The 22,069-nt window shown below is 42.6% G+C and overlaps 1 protein-coding gene across 4 annotated transcripts in view; it reads right to left on the reverse strand.

Annotated features, from left to right (window-relative positions):
* The window catches only part of sonb (SON DNA and RNA binding protein b), a 44,718-nt gene that overhangs the window by 16,120 nt on the left and 6,529 nt on the right, over positions 1–22,069 (reverse strand). For 2 of the 4 annotated variants that reach the window (XM_084050549.1, XM_084050552.1), the window contains exons 3-17: positions 19,842–19,876; positions 19,014–19,195; positions 16,785–16,990; positions 14,932–15,091; positions 11,861–12,027; positions 11,287–11,480; positions 10,070–10,415; positions 8,239–8,438; positions 7,585–7,752; positions 6,256–6,431; positions 4,564–4,698; positions 3,339–3,425; positions 2,503–2,745; positions 869–979; positions 197–313 (exon numbers count right to left, since the gene is read on the reverse strand). In XM_084050549.1, the coding sequence (XP_083906675.1) occupies positions 197–313; positions 869–979; positions 2,503–2,745; positions 3,339–3,425; positions 4,564–4,698; positions 6,256–6,431; positions 7,585–7,752; positions 8,239–8,438; positions 10,070–10,415; positions 11,287–11,480; positions 11,861–12,027; positions 14,932–15,091; positions 16,785–16,990; positions 19,014–19,195; positions 19,842–19,876 (2,527 nt within the window). The remainder of the gene's footprint in view (positions 1–196; positions 314–868; positions 980–2,502; positions 2,746–3,338; positions 3,426–4,563; positions 4,699–6,255; positions 6,432–7,584; positions 7,753–8,238; positions 8,439–10,069; positions 10,416–11,286; positions 11,481–11,860; positions 12,028–14,931; positions 15,092–16,784; positions 16,991–19,013; positions 19,196–19,841; positions 19,877–22,069) is intronic. The other 2 variants (XM_084050550.1, XM_084050551.1) reach the window with 2 other exon arrangements.

The following is a 22,069-nucleotide window of genomic DNA, read 5'->3' on the forward strand; positions in this document are numbered from 1 at the left end:
GTGTGTGTGTGTGTGTGTGTGTGTGTGTGAATGAAATTGTGATGTGTGAATCCATCTGGCTGTGTACCTTGTGTGTGAGAGAAAGAAAAAAACTGTTGACAAATGGATCTGTACGTACTACGTACGCTGTGTGTGTGTGTGTGTGTGTGTGTGTGTGTGTGTGTGTGTGTGTGTGTGTGTGAGTCTTGCGTGTTACCTTTTTGAGCCATGCCTGGGGCCCACTGTTGGACAGCTCCTCAGAGCTGAGGACCTGAGCTCCAGTGGAGCCGGTGAACAGTCCTGGAATGGTGTTGGACTGGGCCCACGCATCCACCTAGGTAAGGGGGGTCAAAAAACTCATTGAATAATAACCATTGACAGACATTTCTATCAAATAAAATTTTAGCGATTGAATAATCGGTTCAGTGAAAAAAACTGGATATCGTCTAGTGGAGAAGAGATCCAGTAGAACTAAGACAAGTAATTTCATGCTTTGGTGGTGTGCGGGTGTCCTGCTTGGAAAATAGCCGATCTAAAAGCTCATTGTAAGCTTGTAGATCGGCTATTCTCAGCACGCAACTCAGTGTAAATCAGGCATTACGACAGCATCTTTCGTACCATTTTTTATCTGGGGCTTTATCCCGTCTGAGCCAGGAGCAACTTTTACTATTTAACTCTTTTGACTATTACGTCTCCGGTGAGCACCTGATTGCCTCGTTCTCTCTGCCTAAGTATTAGACTGGTGTGTAACGATATTCAGCAACTTCAACATGTCTGTTTGGATTCAGATGTTTCAATATTGCAATAAGACAGTCTTTTGTTTCAGTATCGTTTCAAGGTTTTGCGGCATTTGAGCGAGTGTGTGTGTGTGTATGAAAGAGTGATGTACCTGCTCTTGTGCGCGGCTCAGCATGCAAATGGCGCTGACGTCGTAGGGGTTCTCGGCCAACCGCCTTTGGGCTTTGATCCGCTCGGTGACGGCCTGCGAGATGTCTACGGGCTGGGGAGAGAGGAGGAGAACGTAACAGATGAGATCCAAGAACGTTTTCTCAAAAGGATAACACACATTAAAGGCTGAGAGCTTAGTTATCCCATTTAGACCTGGAAAGCCTATACTTTGTTATAACTTTCAATCTGGGAAAGCATCTGTGTCATTTTAGATGTTACTATGTATATTGCAAAATATATAGATTGTTTTGAATAGTAAGTTTTAGACTTTCAGAAAACTTAGATCAAGATTTAGAAGGCGTTTTTAAAATCTCCATCAGGTCTACATGGGTTATTTGGTGGGAGGGGGGGGGGGGGGGGGCATACAGAGGAATAATGTGATCTTGGAATTCATGTGGACAGCCTATGATGTGAGCCATCTATTACATATCTATGAGGAATTCCAAATTGGGTCCAGGTTTAAGCCCGATCTGAGGCCCTTTGAATTCCATTTTAAATTTAAATTAAAAATACATATATTTCAAAAATAGAAAAAATCCTGGAGAGACCAAGTTGTCTTACTGGCAGTGGGTGTAACGGTGTTAGAAATAGCCTCTTATGAATTTCTACAAAAATGTTATGCATGTTGTATAGATTCAAAGCCACCATGTGGGGTAAAAGTGCAACTGCATAGACAGGGTTCCTCTTCAAGCACTGTATCTTGCCTCAGCAAAAGTTGGAGGTGAACGCATGTGAGCAAAGTTGCAATCAATGTGTGTGTGTGTGTGTGTGTGTGTGTGTGTGTGTGTGTGTGTGTGTGTGTGTGTGTGTGTGTGTGTGTGTGTGTGTTTAATGCTTTAAAATGTTTTCAGCAGCAATCTGCAACATGCATTTTGACTGTGAGCAGCACTACCGGCATGTCATTTGATAGTTAGTGATTCATGTGCCGAAATAGCAACTTTATTCTCAAGTGGCACTTTCAGATGCGTGTTAGTAGTTACAGTAAGTGATGGCTGGCTTTGTCCCGGTTGTTTTATAGTAATTGTTTTAGATATTCACCTTTTACTTTTTGTTACACATATCTGAATGTACTGTATGCAGGTGCACTGTTGATGATGACTGTGTGTCATTGATGTTCATACCAGATAGGCTTTGTTTTACATACTGTTGTATGAAAGTCTTGTAATTACAGCTTTGTGATTTATCAAGTTCTGTGCACAATGAAGGCCTTTTGTGTCTAATGTTACTTTGTCCCATTTATAATACACCATTATAATTGTACATAATTAACACTATACCTATTTTTATTTATATATCCTAAAAAAAACAATAAAGGGTTTTTGTACAACAGCAATAACATGTTGCACAATGTAGGACATTATCATAATTGATGTGCCATTTATTTTATGAGCAATCTCGCGATTTGCGAGATCAGCTCCGCACACACACAGACTGACCCTCTTATAGACACCTATTCTCCTGCAGAGCCACGCTGTGAAAGGAGAGAGAGGAGAAGAGATAGCAGAAGGAGAAGAAAGGATAGGAGAGGGCGCACGCACAGCCGCACACACAAACAGTCCTCCTCCAGCATCTCACCTGTTGCGGAGGCTCAGGAAAAACGCTGTCGGTGGCCGGCACGAACGTCGGTTCCGCGACTGTCGCCGAAGCCGCCTCCCCGGACGATGGCGCGGTCGTTGCCGCTGGAATGGCCGGCGCGGCCTTGCTGCCGGCAGAAGCAGCAGCTGCAGCAGCAGCAGCAACAGCAGAGGCTTTGGTCTTGTCTGCTGTCTGCTTCTCAACTGGAACCCAGTCACCATATGCACTCGGCGTATCACCCTCCTGTTGGATCGACAAAGACCACATTATCTTATGAGTTTTACCTTTGTTTTACCTAATAATAATAGCTAGCCAGCCTTCTTCACTGACTTCTAAATGTCAGCCATTTCAGGAATTTGGAGGATTTTTGGTTTGTCTTTTACAGTTGTTCTGGAGTCATTTAGCAACTGTCAGACAAACAAAAAGTAAGCCTGTCGCCTGTGCTTAACTAGTTTGCACTATAGCCTACTGATGCACATATATTATGTTTTAGGTCTTCCTTTAGGACTTAGAAGCTACATGATACTGACATGCACTTTATTGAATGAACTACATGTGATTTAGGACCACTTTAAATGACATGATACTGATTTTTAACATGCTATTTTTCTTTTACCTGTAACTGTGACAATAAAGCAGATTCATTGAGAACCGACAGAAACCAAACAGCATCTTGCTTGATTGTTTTGTGTACGATACGTGTGCAGGGATCAGATAAAAAGGTAGGAAGTAGGAACCAGCACAGATCTTGTTGTGTGTTCTGCTGCTGGAGGGCCTAGCATCATGCGTACTGTAGGTAGTTCTGCTCCAAATAAAGAATGAATTTACAACAGTACCTTCTTACGATGCTGAGACCCTGAAGACACGGGGAACTCCTTAGCCATGCCTGCATCACTGCGGACGGCCGGACGAACGGACATATTCTGAAAGAGAAGTGTGCTCGTTGTAAATTGATGTGTTACGTTAAAACGAGTGTACAGTATGTGCATATCTACATGTTAGGGATGGGAGGTTTTAAACGGTTGACAGTGTTCGTTTAGGAATAATTAACAAAATAATTTAACTAACTCATATAAATATAAAGTATTAAAATATTGTATGTAACTATAACAGCACGTTAACCCATTAAGACCTGGAACTGTGTCATTTTTAGATTTGAGCTAAAAGGCATTATTTTACACTTTGGGCTATTCAAAAATCACACCCTGTGTGAAGGAAGCGGTGCCTTTGGGGCGGGGCTTAACTCATTTCAGTTCGTCCCTATTGGTGGTTTTAGTCCATGTACAAAATTTGTACTCCATAGCATGCTGCGAACTTGAGTTATGGCTGTTTAAAGGCCAGCCAATGGGAAGACAGAGGGGGCGGGGCTTCAGCAATTCACGCTCGTCCCTATTGGTGGTCTAAGTCCACATACCAAATTTGGACTTGGTGGCATGCTGCAAACTGGAGTTATAGCTGTTTAAAATCCCGTGCTCATACGGGCGGACGGACATAACATACGCTGGGGGTCCCTGGACCCCACTTTGATAACTTCAGCAATATACGGACAATATACGGACAGACGCTCATACGGACAGAGTCAAACGTAGAGCGGTTGGCACCGCTAAAAATAGCAGATATTCAAGCTCATAGCGCGGCACCGAGTGCCGCGCTACGAGCTTGTAGATCTGCTATTTTTGAAAAATCGTAAAAATGTGTGCAAATCTTCTGAATATATATTTTTTTAAAGCTAACATTTAACTAAAATCTTTGCTTCTGGGGGTCCCTGGAACAAAATATTTTGATGGGGGTCCGCGGCCAAATACATATAATTTTTGGGGGTCCATGACATGAAAAAGTTTGAGCACCACTGATATAGAAACATACGTTTTTCAGAAAACTGTTGGGATTCAGGAGACATGTAGAATCAGCTTCAGGTCTCAATGGGTTAAAAAAAAGAACATTGTGCTACATATAAGATACAGTTGCTGTTCTGTGTGCATGGCTCATGATATGCGCTGTGCCATAAATAAATATCCAAACACCCGTCCCAAGTGTGTGTGAGAGGTTGTATAATCTTACACCGATGCTGAAGCTGATGGCTTTAGTCTCCTTCAGGGCAGAACCTCCAAACGGCTTCCCTTCATCCTCCTCATCTGAAACGTGAGGCTTCGCCACCGGCAGCTCGCCTTTACTGTCCACAATCATCTTACATTTCTACACGTGCGGGTGCATGCAAAGGAACACACAGACACACTTTGGTTATCATCAGATTCAAGTTGTGGTCAAACACAAGTATGCATGTTTTCATAAAAAATATTTCAGAATAATTTATTTTACCATAATTGCTAAAGAGCTACCACTATTGTGAGTCATTATGCAGAGTGTGACTTATGGACCTTCCTGTAAAGCAGTGGTTACCAAACTGGGGGTCTTAAGTTATGATTTAAGGACTTTTCAGACCTTTTTAATAACAAATTGGCCAAAATGTCAAATGTTACGTAAGATTAAGAAAGAGGCAAACATTGTGAAAATAGCCAGTCTACAAGCTCACTACGCCTGTAGTTCGGCTATTTTCACAACATTTATCTGTGGAACCGAGTCAAACTAAATGTAATGCCAGAATGCCTATAATTCCAAGTACTTGTCAGGGTGGGGGTTATTTTGGGGGGTCACGGGCACGGCACTGAAACGTGGGAACCCATGCTGTAAAGTGTGGCTACAAAATGTCATTGTACTGTGACACGGCACAATGAGGAGCTATACATACATGTGTTAGCCGTTAACACCTATGAAGAACCTGTGATGAATGCCATTCCTTCATCTTCATGCAGAGAAACTCAGTGAGCCTTAATTAAACACTTTCAACCTGTGCGTCCCTATTTTGGGCATGTCACAGGAAAATTTGTTTTTTTAAACAGTGAAAATCTATTAGCTCACAAGATGCGCAAGCACATGCTTTTGAACAATGCAAAGTTATTTTTCTATCATTATTCTGAATACTGGTGAAAATATTGCTTATCTCCTCTCTGTTGACTGTTGACATACAAATCTGCTCTTTTTTCCAGCTAAAAAACAAATTGAGAAGAATTTGCTGCCTAAATCAGTATTCACTTATTCACGTATTCATAGAAGCTTTCAAACAACATGTTTTCCTAGTACAGTTACAACACCCTAAAATCCCAAGTGTTCTTTGAACTCGGAAAGTGTACAAAAGGTCAATCACCAGACACGATGTTTGACGGGTCTAGTGTTGATTTTGACAGCAATTTTTTATTTAGTTTTAGTCATAGTAGTTTGAATAAAATTCCATTTAGTTTTAGTCATCTGAAACGTTTTAGTTTTAGTCTAGTTTTAGTTGAATATCATAAGATTTTAGTCGACTAAATCTACAGCTGATTTAGTCGACTAAAATGTAATGTGGCGGTGCCTTGATGGCGTCGTAATGGCTGATTTTACACTGGTTGAATGCTGAAAATAGCCAATCTACAACTACTACTTGTAGATCTGCTATTTTCAGAGCGCAACACCAGAACGCAACCAAACATAAAATGACTCGTCTTAGTTCTACTGGATCTCGTCCCTCACTAACATTTATGTCTAGATTTTATTTGTTGACGAAATTGTCAGCATATTTAGTCATTGTTTTAGTCATCATAGCTTAGTTTTTATTTAGTTTTCGTCAGTGAAAAAAGGTAGCCGACGAACATTTTTCGTCATAGTTTTAAGTCGACGAAATCAACACTGCTGGTGATTCATGACAAGTGAACTTACTTCGGTGAACTCCTTGATGCTAATGCTGTTGGCCTGCTTGGCCACCTTCCTCTTCACCTCCTCCAGGGCGGCTAGGTTCTGCTGGGGCGGCCCGGGAGGGGGCTTGTTGGTGATGGAGGGCAGAGGGGGCAGTGAGGCGAGAGCACCCATACCGGACAGGGCTGCCGTCATTGTAGCTAACGGAAGACAGAGAGAGAGAGAGACACACACACACGCAGAATGTGAGGACGCAGACAGAGACAATTGGGAGAGAAAGTCATGGTACACATGGGCTGGGCTGATTGTCACGATTACAAATTGAAGTTGATTGTCGCACAAATAATTGAGATTAACGAATTTTACTTCTGTTTGTTTTTTAGGCTCATAATCACAAATTACACAGGGCAGATATGACAAATAACGTAAATATACAAAGACATTATTGACATATTTAAATATTTAATACATGTAAAAATAGCAGAAATAGAGCTTGTAGATCTGCCATTTCAGCTTTTTATATTTGAAAATGTGTGAAAATCTTTCAACATGGAAACTATTAGGACGATTATGCAAAAAATATTGCAATTATCTCAAATAATTGCAATTAGACGATAATGTAATAATTGTGACAGGCCTAGGTACACATTCTCATTATGGAGAATTTACAACTATTACGTTCCTTATGTAAATTCTCATGTAGTGCAGGGGGGGGTCAAACTAATTTTAGGTAATTGGCTGCATTATGTGGGCTGGATTAGTGTTTGTCTGAGCATGAATGCTGTCATAGTATTTGGTCACAACACACATGGCTAACATTCTTAGGCTACTGACTTCAGGTCTAATCGTACAAAAGAACACATTCAAAAGAGGAAATAAATCATTAATGTCACCATGATCGTGGAAACGTTCTTCAGTAGGCTACAAAGGGGGAGACAGAAGCTGCCACACACAGATAATAACTGGATGTGATTATATTTTCAGTGTTAGTGTGTTACTTTCTTCCTTTTCTTTTTTATTCTTTTCACAGTGTGGCACTGTAAAGGGCAAGACATCTAGAAATGGGTCTGTCTGTCTGTCTTCTTTTATATTTATTGTAAGACTATAGACCAGTGCCACGTTTAAAAAAAAAAAAATCACAGTGACACACTCCTGTCAGAGCAGTATTTTGTGGATCATGATTTATCACCATGGCTGTAGATCTGTAGAACATATGCATCATTTGAATATCTTTCCTGGCTGCTGTTACAAGCTATCAAATAGCAGACAACCTTTAAACCCGACATGACACCCATATGATTGACAACTTGACCAACGCCAGCCAGGGAATCATAAAACGAGACGTAGGCCTACCAGCGGTCATACTGGCCAGGGCAGCATTCATGGCCATGGCGGGTAAGGGCATCGGCATGGGCTGCTGAGGCGGCATCCTGGGTCTCAGGTTATCAGGAATTGGCATGCCCGCCTTGGCACACATAGCAGCCGCGTTGGCTTTGGCGATCTCCAGTAACTGCTCCTTGTCTGAGGGGGAAGAAATCACACGGGAAAACAGGGACAGAACAGTCGTCGTTTAGAGAACTTGATTTGCTTTCTTTAGCTTTCTTCAAACCACAAGAGTTGTCCAAGATACACAGTGGATTCGATTCAGCGACAGCATACTAAAAGCTATGATTTCTTATACCATTCAAAATCCTAAAACACTTCCTGTATGTCCATTTTAAACTGAATTAAATCATTTTTTATCACTGAGAAATGAAAATAGAATAGGTTTGTAAAATGAATGGATATATGGACAAGAGCAAAAATACATATATGTATATATGCATTTAAAAGGTGAAGGATTCATATGATTGAACCGCCAACATACATTATATTTTATGATGATAAAACTGTCTGTGTACACGATGACCACAATAAAAAAATAAATAATAATAATTGGAATACTATAGTAGAAAATAAATAATCAAAAGAAAAAATGTTACAAAAAAAAGTAATCTACTATCTCACCCAGTTCTGTGATGCGTGAGGGGCTCTTGCTGTTGCTGCGTTTTTTGCGCGGGGGGGACCTGTTCTTGCGGAGGATGAGCACAGGGGAGTGGCTGGGCTCTCTCTTCCAGCGGTCCCTCTGGCTGAGGCTGTACGCACCCCGCCGCCGACCCCGGGACCCCGAGCGGGAGCGTGACCGCCGCGACCTCCGGGACGGAGACCTTTAAAGAGGGGACAGGATTCTGTTAGCGCCACTAATCAAATAAATCATTGGTTCTCAAACTTTTTCGTGTCAAGGTCAAGGAACCCCAAAATGATAAGTATTTGGGCACGGACCCCCACAAAGAGTTGTGCTAAATAATTTTGCTTTTTAAAAAGAATATTGAAAGATTATTTTTTTTACTATTTTTCTAAAATAGCAGATCTACAAGCTCATATCACGGCACCTAGTGACGTGCTATGAGCTTGCACATCGGCTGTCCTTGAATAGCCAATGTATAAAATATGGTTAAAGTGGTTAAAATGATTGTGATGCTGAATTAACCCAATGAAACCTGAAGCTGATTCTACATGTCTCCTAAATCCCAACAGTTTTCTGAAAAACGTATGTTTCTATATGTGGTGCTCAATCTTTTTCATGGCAAGGACCCCCAAAATCATATGTATTTGGCCGCCGACCCCCATCAAAATATGTTGTTCCAGGGACCCCCAGAAGCAAAGATTTGAGTTAAAAATGTTTGCTTTAAAAAATATATATATTCAAAGATTTGCACACAGATCTACAAGCTCTACAAGCTCATAGTGCGGCACTCGGTGCCGCGCTATGAGCTTGTATATCTGCTATTTTTGAATAGCCAAAGTGTAAAATAATGCTTTTTTAGCTCAAATCAAAAAATGACACAGTTCCAGGTCTTAATGGGTTAATTAATTTACCTGGGGACCCCCTGGTACCTCTCCAAGGACCCCTGGGGGTCCCCGGACCAATGAAATATATGACCGCTTACTGTTCCACACGCCTGTAACGATGTTTACGTCCAAATATAGCTCACATGTCAGTGGGTTGTTTTTGATATGGTCACTGTGCAGCAGAATCCTGGTATCTCCATCCGTATTTCATCTTTTTATGTTACTTATTTCATAAATGGATGTCCTATTTTATTACCTCCATCCATGTGACAGTGTCGCACACAAGAAGCAAAATAGCTGTGATGGAAAATCTTTGAAAAATGTCCGCCTACGTCCTATGACATGATGGTTTTATACATATTTAACCAATGAAAAGTATTAACATGGACGCATTTGAATTAATGCTACTAACACTATATTCTTATTTAACACTATATATTCTTTAAACATTGTCTCACGTGGTTGTGAGATCCTCCTCCAGCAGGACGAAAAATAAACTAGGATTCAAAGTCAGTTAAAAACAGGCAATCTAATGGACTGCAGCTCCCTCTGGTGGACAAATTTGAACCCGGCGTCAGAGCCTCACAACAATAGTTTTGCTAGATCTGTCACCTTCTAGTCTCTCTAAATGAACTACATAATTGCCAAAACTCTTAAGATTTGAATAATAATATTTCATTAATATTAAAAAAGTAAAAACTAAATAAAAATGTCATCTTATTTTTTCTTTAAACCTTGAAAAATTAGCTTTCATTGTGATGCCGATGAATAGTAACTTCAAGTGTTAGTTTCACTGATCGAAGCTGGATGGATTGATTGATCATTAAAATAAACATGCTCTGAGAATGCAAGCGGCCCAGCCATTTGACCAGCCGTGCATCTGGATCAGATGTGGGCCCTGTTGGGAACAGCTGTTTTGGACGACTGTAAACCAGGATCTCCCTACCTGGACCTGCTTTTGGTCCGAGACCGCTTCCTCCGCGACGGGCTTCTGCTTCGGGACCGGGACTTCTTCTTCCGGCTCCGAGACTGAGACCGGGACTTGGACTTGGACTTTTTCTTCTTCTTCGACGAGGACTTCCCGTCTTTCTTCTTCTGTGACACCGGAGACTTGGACGCTCTTGTGCGTTTCTTGGCTGGCGGTGACTTGGCCTTCCCAGCGGTGGCGGTGGGGTCTTCTGGGGCGCGGGGGGGACGAGAGGAGCCGGTCGCCGCGCTCCTGTCTTTCTCTCGAGAGCCGGAACGGGTCGGCGACGACTGGGAGGTGGCAGAACTCGTCCCTCGCTTTGATCCTGCTCGGTTTGTAGGAAAACAAACAAAAACGGCAAAGGTTCGGATCTTCGCTACAGAATTTGTTGCACAATAAATTATTAGATTTTCTTGACTGACATCTAAAAAAAGAAGTACAGCGTTCTATTAAAGATTTAAATTATAATGAAAGACAATTCAAAGCAAACACAGAATCCAAAACCTATGCTTGGACTGCCCATACTGAGAGTTGATTTTATCAACAGACTATAACCTTCAGAGTGATGCTATTCCAAGTCAAAACGTCCCCCATGTTAACAAAGCCAGTGTTTAACCACTTGAACCCCAGCGTCCCTATAAGCTCACAAGGTGTAATCGGCGAAGAGCTTCGTGTCGAGGGAAATACTAGTAGTCCTAGTATAGAGCCTTGGGGGACTCCAGTCAACTAAGTATACAGGTATACATGGATTACATGGACATTTTTATCTCACGACTGAGGCCAACAGCGTGGAGGGAGCCACCCACACACACACTAGGGCTGCGTTTCATAAATAAGCAAAATATGTAGAATAATTATGTTTTGGTGGCCATACAGCCAGCCAGTTGAAGAAAATGGAGATTGAGGTTTTAACCTTTAATTTTATGAAATAAACCAGATCATTAGGGTTTTCTGGAAGATTGAACATGTATTCTATCGCTAGTTTGACCACTTAAAATAGTCTTTAATCTTAAAATAACTAATAACCGAAAATCTACAAGCTTACAGTGCGTGGCAGATGCGTTGTAAGGTTGTAAAAGGCCTATTTTCGGTGAGTGACATATGATAGTCGTGGCGACTGAGAACTTTAATCCATGTACATAGGTTTTAAGTGTTTTAAACAGCGCATTCTTCAGCTAACGTCATAACGTCATTACCCGCTCTCTCTTTTGTGTCCTCTGCATTTTGTTCTTCTCTCCCTGTTTTTGACCCGTTGCTCCGCTGGTCTGCGCTCTGCGGCGGCTCTGTGCTGGCCTCTGTCAGCTCCTTTGTGACCGCAGACAGGGGACCTTTGGAGGAGACTTCAGATGACTGAGCGGACCCGTCTGACGCTCCCTTCTTCTCTGAGGAGCTGGAGAGAGCAGGACACAAAGGAGTAAATACACAGTAAAGTAATTTTTGTTTTGTTTTCACATCACACAGACAAGAGGTACGGCAAGGACAGCGGAATGAATGCAAAAAAACAACAGCAACAACTTTCCAACAATCTTGAATAAGGTAATCATACATGATAAGGTCCCCCTGCATAAATAAAGGATAAATATAAAATCACCTGGTCTTCAAATTAAACTACTTTGAACAGGGATCACTGTCTGTCTGTCTGTCTGTCTGTCTGTCCATCCATGTTGTCTTACAAATCAAATGGTAAAACTCAGAGTATTTGTTTTTTTATGAAACACAACTTAAGGTTTTGTTGTGCATTCATTGTAAATAACTTCTCGGAGAAGTTACCTTGTGGTGCTGTTGACGTCTAGGAGAGGGAGTGGTTTCCATCCTCCTGCCGTCTTCAGTGCCTCAGCAGCAGTGGAGTCAGAGTGAGGAGGCGGAGAAATTCGCTCCTCTTTGACCACGGAGGGAGAGGAGGCGACACGCTCCTCTTTGACTCTGACCACGTCAGCCTGTAAAAACGACAGAACATGTAAATATATTATTTTCAAAGGCAAAGTACCGCTAGACCAGGGGTCTTTAACGTTTTCCAGGACAAGGACCCCTTAGCTGAGAGATATGAAGCAGGCACCCCCACTTCATATACAATTGGGTTGTAGGTTAAACTTTTTCATAGATAGCTTCATAGACTTGTTTGACAGCACTGTCATCAGTGTGGTGTAAATTAATGGTTTTGTTTATTTCAGACATTTAACCACTTAAACCTTAGGCTCTGTACTTGGTCTGCTCCTTTTCCCTCTACAACAAACCACTTTGGCAAAAATAGCAGATATACAAGCTCACAACGCCTTGCAGAGGCGTAGATCTGCTATTTTTGGCTAAAGTTCTACTCAGAATAGGGATGCTAGGGTTCAAGTGGTTAATGTTAAAAAAAATAAAAAATCCTTTCACACAAATAATTGCCGGCCCCCCTGTAGTAACTCTGAGGACCCCCTCGGGGCCCCGGACCCCCTGTTGAAGACCCCTGTGGCTAGACCATTAGACTCTCTCAGCAACATGCAACTGAGTCTCCTCCCGTGCTGCCTAATTTGTCCAGCAGGTGTCGCCTGGTCTTTCCCTGTGCCTGTCATAGCCTCTACTAATTATAAGTAGCACCAATTCCAGGAAGAGAAAGCCTGTAATTACTGTTAGCTTGGAATCCCCATCGATTAGGTCATTGGTAGGCAGGTTTCCCAACAGTCCACAGCCCACCAATGAAATGCAAGTGAGTGAGTAGACGGAAATTGTGCCATCTTATAATGGCCATTAGTGAGACTTATCAATTTAGTCAAGTATATATATTTAAAAAAAATCTATCTGAAATGTTCATGTCAATTTGTTGATGTGTGTTGTGAATACATATTGAAAAAGTAATTCATAGAATAATACGATACGATACGATACGATAATACTTTATTGTCAGTTTGCACTGAAATTTGTCTTGCGACCCAGAAACATCACAAATAAAAGAATCAACAGCTGCAGCCCAAGAGTAAACACTGCACCCGTTATACCTGTGTCTCCATCTCTGTCTGAGAGTCTGCACTTTGCTCCCTGTCTCACCAATTTCTGTCTAACTAAACATTTATGTTTTCTGCTTCTTTTTTTTTTTTTTTAACCGCTGTACTGAAATTGTTGCAGAAGATGTAATAATATCAGCATAACGGAGGAAACCACAGGACCAAGGAGGAACAACGATGACCTAAGCTCTCGTCATCATTTGTTTAGAAGACAAAATGCAATGAGAGCTTGAGTGAAAGAAAAGTAACAAGAAGGTATATTGTAGCGAAAGAGGGAACTGGGCTATGAATCTAAATAAATGCAGTCATCACCACTGTTTCCCCTGAAGTTAGAGGAAAGGAAAGCTTGAGTACGTAGAACTACTGTATATCTAGAGTGAGTTCCTGGTAGCTCCGATTCTTGCTGGTTATTGTTTTTTTCTTGTGCAATCGAAATGGACCCTGAGTTACACACCGAAATGTGATTTACTGTAAATGCATTGTTACACCCTTATGACGACACAAGTACGTGAACAAATTAATATATCTTTAAAGCTATTTTGAGCCAGACGATAAGAAGCACAGGGGTTGACATTAGGTTAAAAAATAAACTTTTCAAGATCACTGGCCTGACCCAGCTTGTAGATTGGCTACAAGCTGGGTCAGGTCTGTATTCATCATACGGTAAGGCAGGGGTCTTCAACGTTTTTCAGGACCCCTTAGCTGAGATAGTGATGAAGCAGGGACCCCCACTATACACTGTATTACATTTTTCATAGATGGCTTCGACAGCACTATCGTCAGTGTAAATTCATGTTTTTTTACACATGACCTTTTCTAATAAGCTGCTGAATTCATGTTGATTTGTATTTTCAGACATTTAACCTCTTAAACCTGCAATACTTAGTAAACTTGGCCTTTGGCGCGTTGTGCTATCACACCAAACCTCTTTGCCGAAAATAGCGGTCCCGGACCCCCTGTTGAAGACCCCTGCAGGAGAGTACATAGGGCTTAAGTGGCTAAGTGGCCTGAGCAGGAACAGTGGAATGTACGGTCAGTTGGCCGGGAGTATTTAAATAATCCGGGCCAGCAGACATCTCTCTCTCTCTCTCTCTCTCATACAGACACTCAGTGACGTCCGTGACTTGCAGAATGTTGACTGGTGAAAAGGTTGACGGGCGTTGCAGTAGCCACGGGGGCAGACAGGACTTAGCAAAGGATTAATTATGAGGATATGACTGGATGAAACAATCATTCAATCAATCAAAGTCTGGGGGAAAAAGATGACAAGGATGTTTATATTGTAGGCTACACTGTCTGTACATCAATGAGGGGAAGACAAAAAAAACATTAGCCCATTTTACCTGAGGCCGGTGTCAAAAAACACCTTCTAAATCCTAAAAGTTTTTAGAAAAACTGATATAGGAAAATCTAAATTGACACGGATGCTTCCTCGGACTGAATGGGCTAGAAAAATTGCATTTCAGGGCGATCGGGTGGCGCAGTGCTAAAGTGCCTGCCCACCACCACGAAGGCTGTGGGTTTGAATCCACCGTGGTGCATCCGGCTTTGTCGAGCGTCTACACGAACACAATTGGCCTGTGTTCTGGGGGAGGGAAGCCGGGCAGGGACGGTGATAATTGCAATTGCATGTAATGCTACGGACTGGGGCGGCACATGATGGACGAAGGCCAACATGTGCCAGTGAGGAGGGGGCTCCTCACTGGTAGGTGAGTCAGTAGGATACAACAGTAGTGACAACACAGACATGTGTGTGGGGAGGAATCACCTGGCATAACGACTATGTTGGGGAGAAAAAGGAGTAAAAAGCACTCACAAAAAAAGAAAACTAGCGCTACAAAAAGGGATGCAGAAAACGACGGCACATACGGTAGATTTGTCCTTATTAGAGCCAGAGCCTCTGTCTCTGGATGGGGAGTGTCTACGGCGAGATGGGGACTGGGTTTTGGATCGAGACCGCCTCCGCCTGGGAGACCTGGACCGACTTCTTCTGGATCTCCTGGCCGACCGCGACCTGCTGGGGAGATAAAGAGTTAAATGGTTAACACACATTTATGTGGTTTCTGTGAACTCTCTCCCATCCCCAAAATGGAATTTGGATATCTATTATGCTTAATAATTCACACCAGCAGTAGCACTTCAGTAGCTTCTGCGTTCTAAGAAAGTGGCAAGGTTCTACACGTTGTTTATGGCGAGGAATAATAATCGCCACTCTCCCCACTGCACAAGTTGAGGAAAGTTCAACTTTGCCGCTGCCGCTGTGTGGCGAGATAGAGCGGTAGCCAATCAGAAGGCATGCTGTGCCTCTGTAGGCGTGGACTAAATGTTGTCAAAGAATTCTGAGATATATGAACATTTAAATTAACTCTCTCTCCAAAGTTGTGTAAGAATTGGGTGAGAGATATAAGAAGGGTATTTACTGCTTGTTGTGACCAGCACAGCTGTACAGATTAGATCTTGTCTGAAGACCTGTTCTGTCTGTCGTTTAGGCCTATATGTTTTTTTCTCTCCTGCACTGCAACTGTATCTATAAATATTTACTTATTTTGTTTTATGCATCCTAATGTAATTTTATAATTGTGTTTCCTTTGATTGATGTTCTGTGTAATGCACATTGAATTGCCTTGTTGTTGAAATGTGCAATACAAAAAAAACTGCCATGCCTATATAAGCTGCGATCACATATTGTTCTGGGAGTCAGACAGACAGGGAGTTCCATTGCAACATGTAAGTTTGACTCCAGTACTTAAATCTCTCATACTTTGAAATCTTTGTTGTGTATTTATCATTTTGTGTACTTATGACTTATGAACACAATACAGATAACAGATTGCTTTGACAATGTACACAATTGACACCGATTGAGATGAATACTGCTTTTAAAACTAGCCGTTGTAGATGTGAAATTAATGTATAGATCGTTAACAAACAAGCTGCCAGAGACTAGCATTGATTGTCTGTACTTCTCCCTACTTGTGAGCTCTCCTGCCGGGAACAGTTGAGCCGCCCAGAGCAGCAGAGCTCTTGCTGGACCACAACTCATTTATTTACGCGGATGTCACGCACACCCGGGACACACCTAATACGGGACACACCTAATAAGCCAGATTCTAGACTGACCGGCCGCTGCTGGTGTGAATTTAGAGTTGTTCCGATATCGGAACAGCTGCTGATAATGCATAAAATCTGGTATCTGCGAGTATGCCAGTCTATACCACCACGTAATTTATCACATGATATTTCATTTACAGTAATATTTTGATTGCTTCAGTTGATGTTGCACACAACTTTTTTATACTCTTACTGTACTATTTACATTATAATTTGTACTAACTTGTAGCTGCACTTTATCAATTAAGAATGGACTTTTTATTTATTCCTATTCCTATCGACCGATACTTAAGTTATGGGTATTGGAATCGTTATCGGGAAGGAAGAAAGTGAAATCAGCTTTGGTTTTTGCTCTCTTGCTCATTTGATTTTCCTATTTTGTCTCATCTGTTTATGAAAGTAGGTAGCTGATAGATGGCACTTTTACTTTAGCGCTAGGTATACTCTTAGTTGCTTGTTTTAGAAGAGAATGCACTTAATACTTCTGGTGATTAGTAGTTTTGTTCCCTACCTATGTTGAATGCACTTATTGTAAGTCACTTTGGATAAAAGTGTCTGCTAAATGACTGTAATGTAATGTTTCACGTGGTTTCTTGCACCTGGATCTGGATCTGGACGCAGTTCGGGACCGCCTGCGGTGCCGCGACCTGGAACGGGAGCGAGTCCTGGACCTGCGGCGCCGCGACCGCGACCTGGAGCGGTGGCCTCTCCTCGCCGAGCGGGAATGGGACCGTGAGCGGGAACGAGAGCGGTGCCTCGCCCGGCCGTCCCTCTCGCCGCCTCCTCCTCCCTTCTTGGAGCCGTCCTGTTCAGGGACAATGTCAACATGTCCATTACTCTCATATAATATAGGGCTGTCTTTCATTTTGTTTCTCTCTCAATCTGTCTTTTTTCTTTCTTTCTTTAACCCATTACGACCTGAGGCAAATGCCTTCTAAAACAGTTTTCAGAAAAACTTTGTGAAACTTTTCCAAATCAAGAATCCCCAAATTATATGTATTTGATTTCTTAATGGCCAAAGTATAGAATATGGCTAAAATCAAAATGCTTTCCCGGTTTTATTATTATCATCATTGTTGTTATTATTATTTGCTTTGTTAACACAGTAGAGGGTTAGGGTAGGAGGGGTAAGGACATGCAACAGTCATGTGGATGACACACTATCCTATCAGAACACTAACCTGTTTTGACCCTATAAATACCCCACCCACAACACACACACACACTCTTGAACTTTCTGTTCTCTGTCTTGTTAAAGCATAGCGAGTACTGCTTAATTATGTTCTACACAACGGCAGGTTGTTACTGTCACTAACCAATGACTTCCTGCCTGTTTTCAGGTCTACACATTGTTTTCGGTGTGGCTCTGCATTAGGCTAGCCATCTGTAAGTGTGTGTGTGTGTGTGTGTGTGTGTGTGTGTGTGTGTGTGTGTGTGTGTGTGTGTGTGTGTGTGTGTGTGTGTGTGTGTGTGTCTTTATACTTCAACAATTTGGAATTGTTTTTAATTGATGAAAAGTCTTTTATTTTACATTTTTGGAATATACTTTTTTTTTTCATGTAGGAAACGAAAGAAAGGGGATATGTACTCGCGACCCATGAAAATGTGTCCGTGCCCCACCCACTGTTTGGGTAACAGTGTCATAGACCAACCCGATCGCCAGAGGAAACGTTCTCATTGAACGTTTTTCAACGTTTCTCAAAATCCGTGCATAGACTACTGGAAAACCACAAATTCCGTGCATAGCCGCCTCGCATCTCCCCCATTGGGACTAAACCATTTCGGAGGCGCACAGTCTCAAGGGAATTGTCGCCGTGTGAAGGACCACGAGCGAGCTAAAGCGAGCGAGTTGCCGTCCTGAACATTGCGACATTCCCTTGAGCCTACTCAGCGCCGTTTGAGTTACGTACCGATAGGCACAGAATCGTACATTTTGTTGTGGGGACTGCTCTACTTCCTGGTTTTTCCGGGTTGCGACTGGTTACGCCCACCGTGGGACTCCCCATACATATGCACGGAATTTGGGGGTTTCTAGGCGACTATGCACGGAATGACGTGCACAAATCCGTGCAATGTATACTAATTCTCTGGCGATCAGGCTGCATAGACATAGACGACTGACGTCATGATGACTTATGTCACAGCCTGGTCACATGTGATTGTCATTACTCCCCGTATTACTCTCCGTAGGAGAGTTTTGTTTTCACTTTCTAAATATGACACACCGATTGGTCAAGCCTCACGTGACACGTGACAATACGGTGAAATATTGTATAAATACATGGCATCACTTTGGCAGTGTCTTTGCCACTGCCAAAGTGAGGTAAGACAGGAACCATCACGAAATGGCTGCATGGCTGATACATAATTGGCAAATAGGACAGATAGGACACTTATATAGACAGGAGGGATATGACACTTACACAGACGGATAGGACACTTACAGTACACAGACAGGACGGATAGGACACTTATACAGACAGGAGGGATAGGACACTTATACAGACAGGACGGATAGGACACTTATACAGACAGGACGGATAGGACACTTATACAGACAAGACGGATAGGACACTTATACAGACGGATAGGACACTTATACAGACAGGACAGGAACAATCACGAAATGGTTGAGAAATGGCGGATACTGTAACAATTGGATAGGACACTTACACAGACAGGACGGATAGGACACTTATATAGACGGGAGGGATAGGACACTTATACAGACAGGACGGATAGGACACTTATACAGATAGAACATTCCCAACATTCCCAACAGCGGAGAGTTGTGCTCCGAGGAGCACTTTTTCTAGTTTATTTTGTACCTGTTTAGGGATGATGTCAGGCAGGGCCTCTCGGTGCCGCGCTGACGAGCCTCCCTCTTTGTGTTTCGACCCCGACTCGGAGTCCGAGTCCGACGAGCTCTTCTCCGCGTCTTTCCTCCTCTTCTTTTTCTTCTTCTTTGCCGAGGCGTGCCCCTTGTGTCGCTTGGACTTGTCATCTTGATCTGGGGGAGAAAAAAAAACAGCCTTTTATTTTCACTTTGTTGTTTTTTCAATGCCTTGGCGGATGAGCACATTTTTCAGTGAACTTGGAAGGTGTAACTCTTATGCCTGAGCCCACTGCACGACCACAAACCAATTCCCAGTACAGAGGATTTGTAGGGTTTATTTTTGTTGACGCACGTGTGCTTCTGTTCTGTCACTAAGTCTTTCTTCCTCTTTATCGGTGCTTCCTATTTCTGGAGAAGGAAGGGAAGTCCGCACACTGTTTCACTGTTTATCTGACCTGATGAAAGACCTGCATGGTTTTTCTAAGAAATGTTCTACTGGGGGCTGAGAAACAGTGTGCTGACTTCCCTTACTTCTGCAATGTAAATATTGTTGTTCAGCAGCTGCAGTATAACCTCAATACACACTGTGCTTGTCCTGAGCCACATCACTTTTGTTGATTCCCCTGCCTTCCAGACACTTCCAGTCCACTGTATGCTAGCTAGAAATAAAGACATTAAGTCAAATGAAGGAGAAAGAGAGAAGAGCATGGGGGGGGGGGGGGGGGGGAGAGAGAGAGATAGAGAGAGAGAGAGAGAGAGAGAGAGAGAGAGAGAGAGAGACTTAAAAGGAGACAGAGAAATACAGTGAAGGCCTCCTTACCTTGTTCCTCATTCACTTGCCCTGGCACGGCCACACTGTAAAGCAAAGGAAACCACAAGCCATCAGTCGGTTTGGCACGTCACTCTGAGAAACATCTACAGTAGCCTCATCATAAAACTACTGCAAAGAAGATGAACACCACTGTGGCTTTAGGAAGTGTGGCCTTTTCTAAGGGACATGTTTTTGTAATATATTTCTATTGTAATCCATCTTGTGCTATAACAGTGAAACAACATTAGAGTCGACTTACTAATCGAAAACACTGAGTGTGCACTGTGTGTGTGTGTGTGTGTGTGTGTGTGTGTGTGTGTGTGTGTGTGTGTGTGTGTGTGTGTGTGTGTGTGTTCAAACTGGTTACTTCCTGATTATGAGGCACGTTCTCAAATCACAAAAACACTGCCACTGGTGATTAAAAACAGACATATTCATAGACGTGCTGAAAGGCCCGTGTTTAGGGGAAATCCAAATAGCTGTTGCTTTCTTATAACCTACAGTAGCACCATGGTTGCACATGCACGCACGGTTGTCATTCAACAGGACGCCAACCCGCAGTGAACCAGTAATGCACGGTTGGATATTTCACGTTGTGCAACTTGTGCAGCTTACATTGTTTTAGTTTTTTTTATGTAATGCTGTGCAATGTCTGAGGGATGCAAAATATGTGCGATCTTGCCGTGTGTTCAAACTCTAAGAATGAATTTGTTCAAGTCGAGAACGGAGACAGCCCAACTGGGGAGAAAAGCATAAAGGAGGTGGGGCAACTGCATGTTGTGGTGTGGGCACCGGTGTGTGGTGCGTGTGTGTGTGTGTGTGTGTGTGTGTGTGTGTGTGTGTGTGTGTGTGTGTGTGTGTGTGTGTGTGTGTGTGTGTGCGTGCGTGCGTGCGTGCGTGCGTGCGTGCGTGCGTGCGTGCGTGCGTGCGTGCGTGCGTGCGTGCGTGCGTGCGTGCGCGTGTGTGACTGTGAGAGAGACGAGCTAATGGCTGCGGCTGCTATTCCTGCAGCCTCTTCTACACTAAAGTTTAAAAGTAATATCAAACATCCAGCAGTGTAATGGCCATTTACTGAACACTAGGTAAGTATTAGCCTATTCGTAAAACAATAAATAAAAACAATACATAAATAAATGATACTCATTAAATCGATTATGAAATTTGGAGACTGCCATGAATATTTGGAAATTAAAATCCCTAATTAAAAGCATAAAGTGTCTTTATACAAGATACTTTATTTAAGTGTTTCAAAAAGCGTTATTTTAATTGTTTTATACGATCTGTGGATCGTTTCTCTTAGCCAGTGGAGCTTTAGTTACCGTGAGCTGTGTTTTCTTTTTCTGTTTTTTTTTCGTTCTTCAAATCATACAATCTCTTAAAATCAGCGTGAGTTTCCTTTTGTTATTAGCGCGGTAGTTCCTGGCCAAACAGGAACCCCGTGGATTTCCGCTTCCATTTCCGGCCAGATTACGTCATTTTCGAGGGAACGTCATGCTCGACGGCGTCCAATAGAAAATATATAAATAAAAGGCTTTCGGGGGTGAAATTCTTGGAGTGGGTGTTGTGAAACATTTGCCACTCACAAAAGATATACAATTTAACTTTAGTTTTACTGAAAACGTTACCTAGTATTACTTTAACTACTTAACAGTAGAGCGGTTATTTAATTCGGCGACCTTGCACACGCATGCACGTGCCGTGGAGGGAAGAATTATAGTATGCCCTCTGGAAAAGCCTAGAACACACCACTAGTATAATCGTTTCATTTATTTTGGTAAAATAATCGCTTTGTTACTCTGTGTGGAGTTTGCATGTTCTCCCCGTGTCTCCTAGGGTAGTTAATACCCTCACAAAAAACATGCAGTAATACTGGTCACTATACTGCCTCCCCCTGGTCAGCCGGGGCGCCTGATGGAGGGGAAGGGAACTGGTTGGAATAATGTGTTCCTTCCACGCGCTACGTCCAACCAGGGAAACTCCCCCCTGTCAGGTGACAAGAAGGTCAGTTGGCTCTCATGCATTGAAGGAGGCATGAGCTCGGCCCTGGCCTCCCTAGGCTGGTGGGGGGAGTGTAGTGCCCAGGATCACTTAGCAAATTGGCACCGGGTGAAAAAAGGGTTACAAAATCGAGGGATAAAAATTATTTAAAATAATCGCTTTGTATAATAATCGTATGTCCATCTTTTATTCAAACTTGTGGCACGAGTAGCCAGACAGAACTAAACGGGATGTTTTTT

This window comes from Gymnoscopelus microlampas (assembly GCF_963454915.1).
Source record: "Gymnoscopelus microlampas genome assembly, chromosome: 24".
NCBI classification, from domain to species: Eukaryota; Metazoa; Chordata; class Actinopteri; order Myctophiformes; family Myctophidae; genus Gymnoscopelus; species Gymnoscopelus microlampas.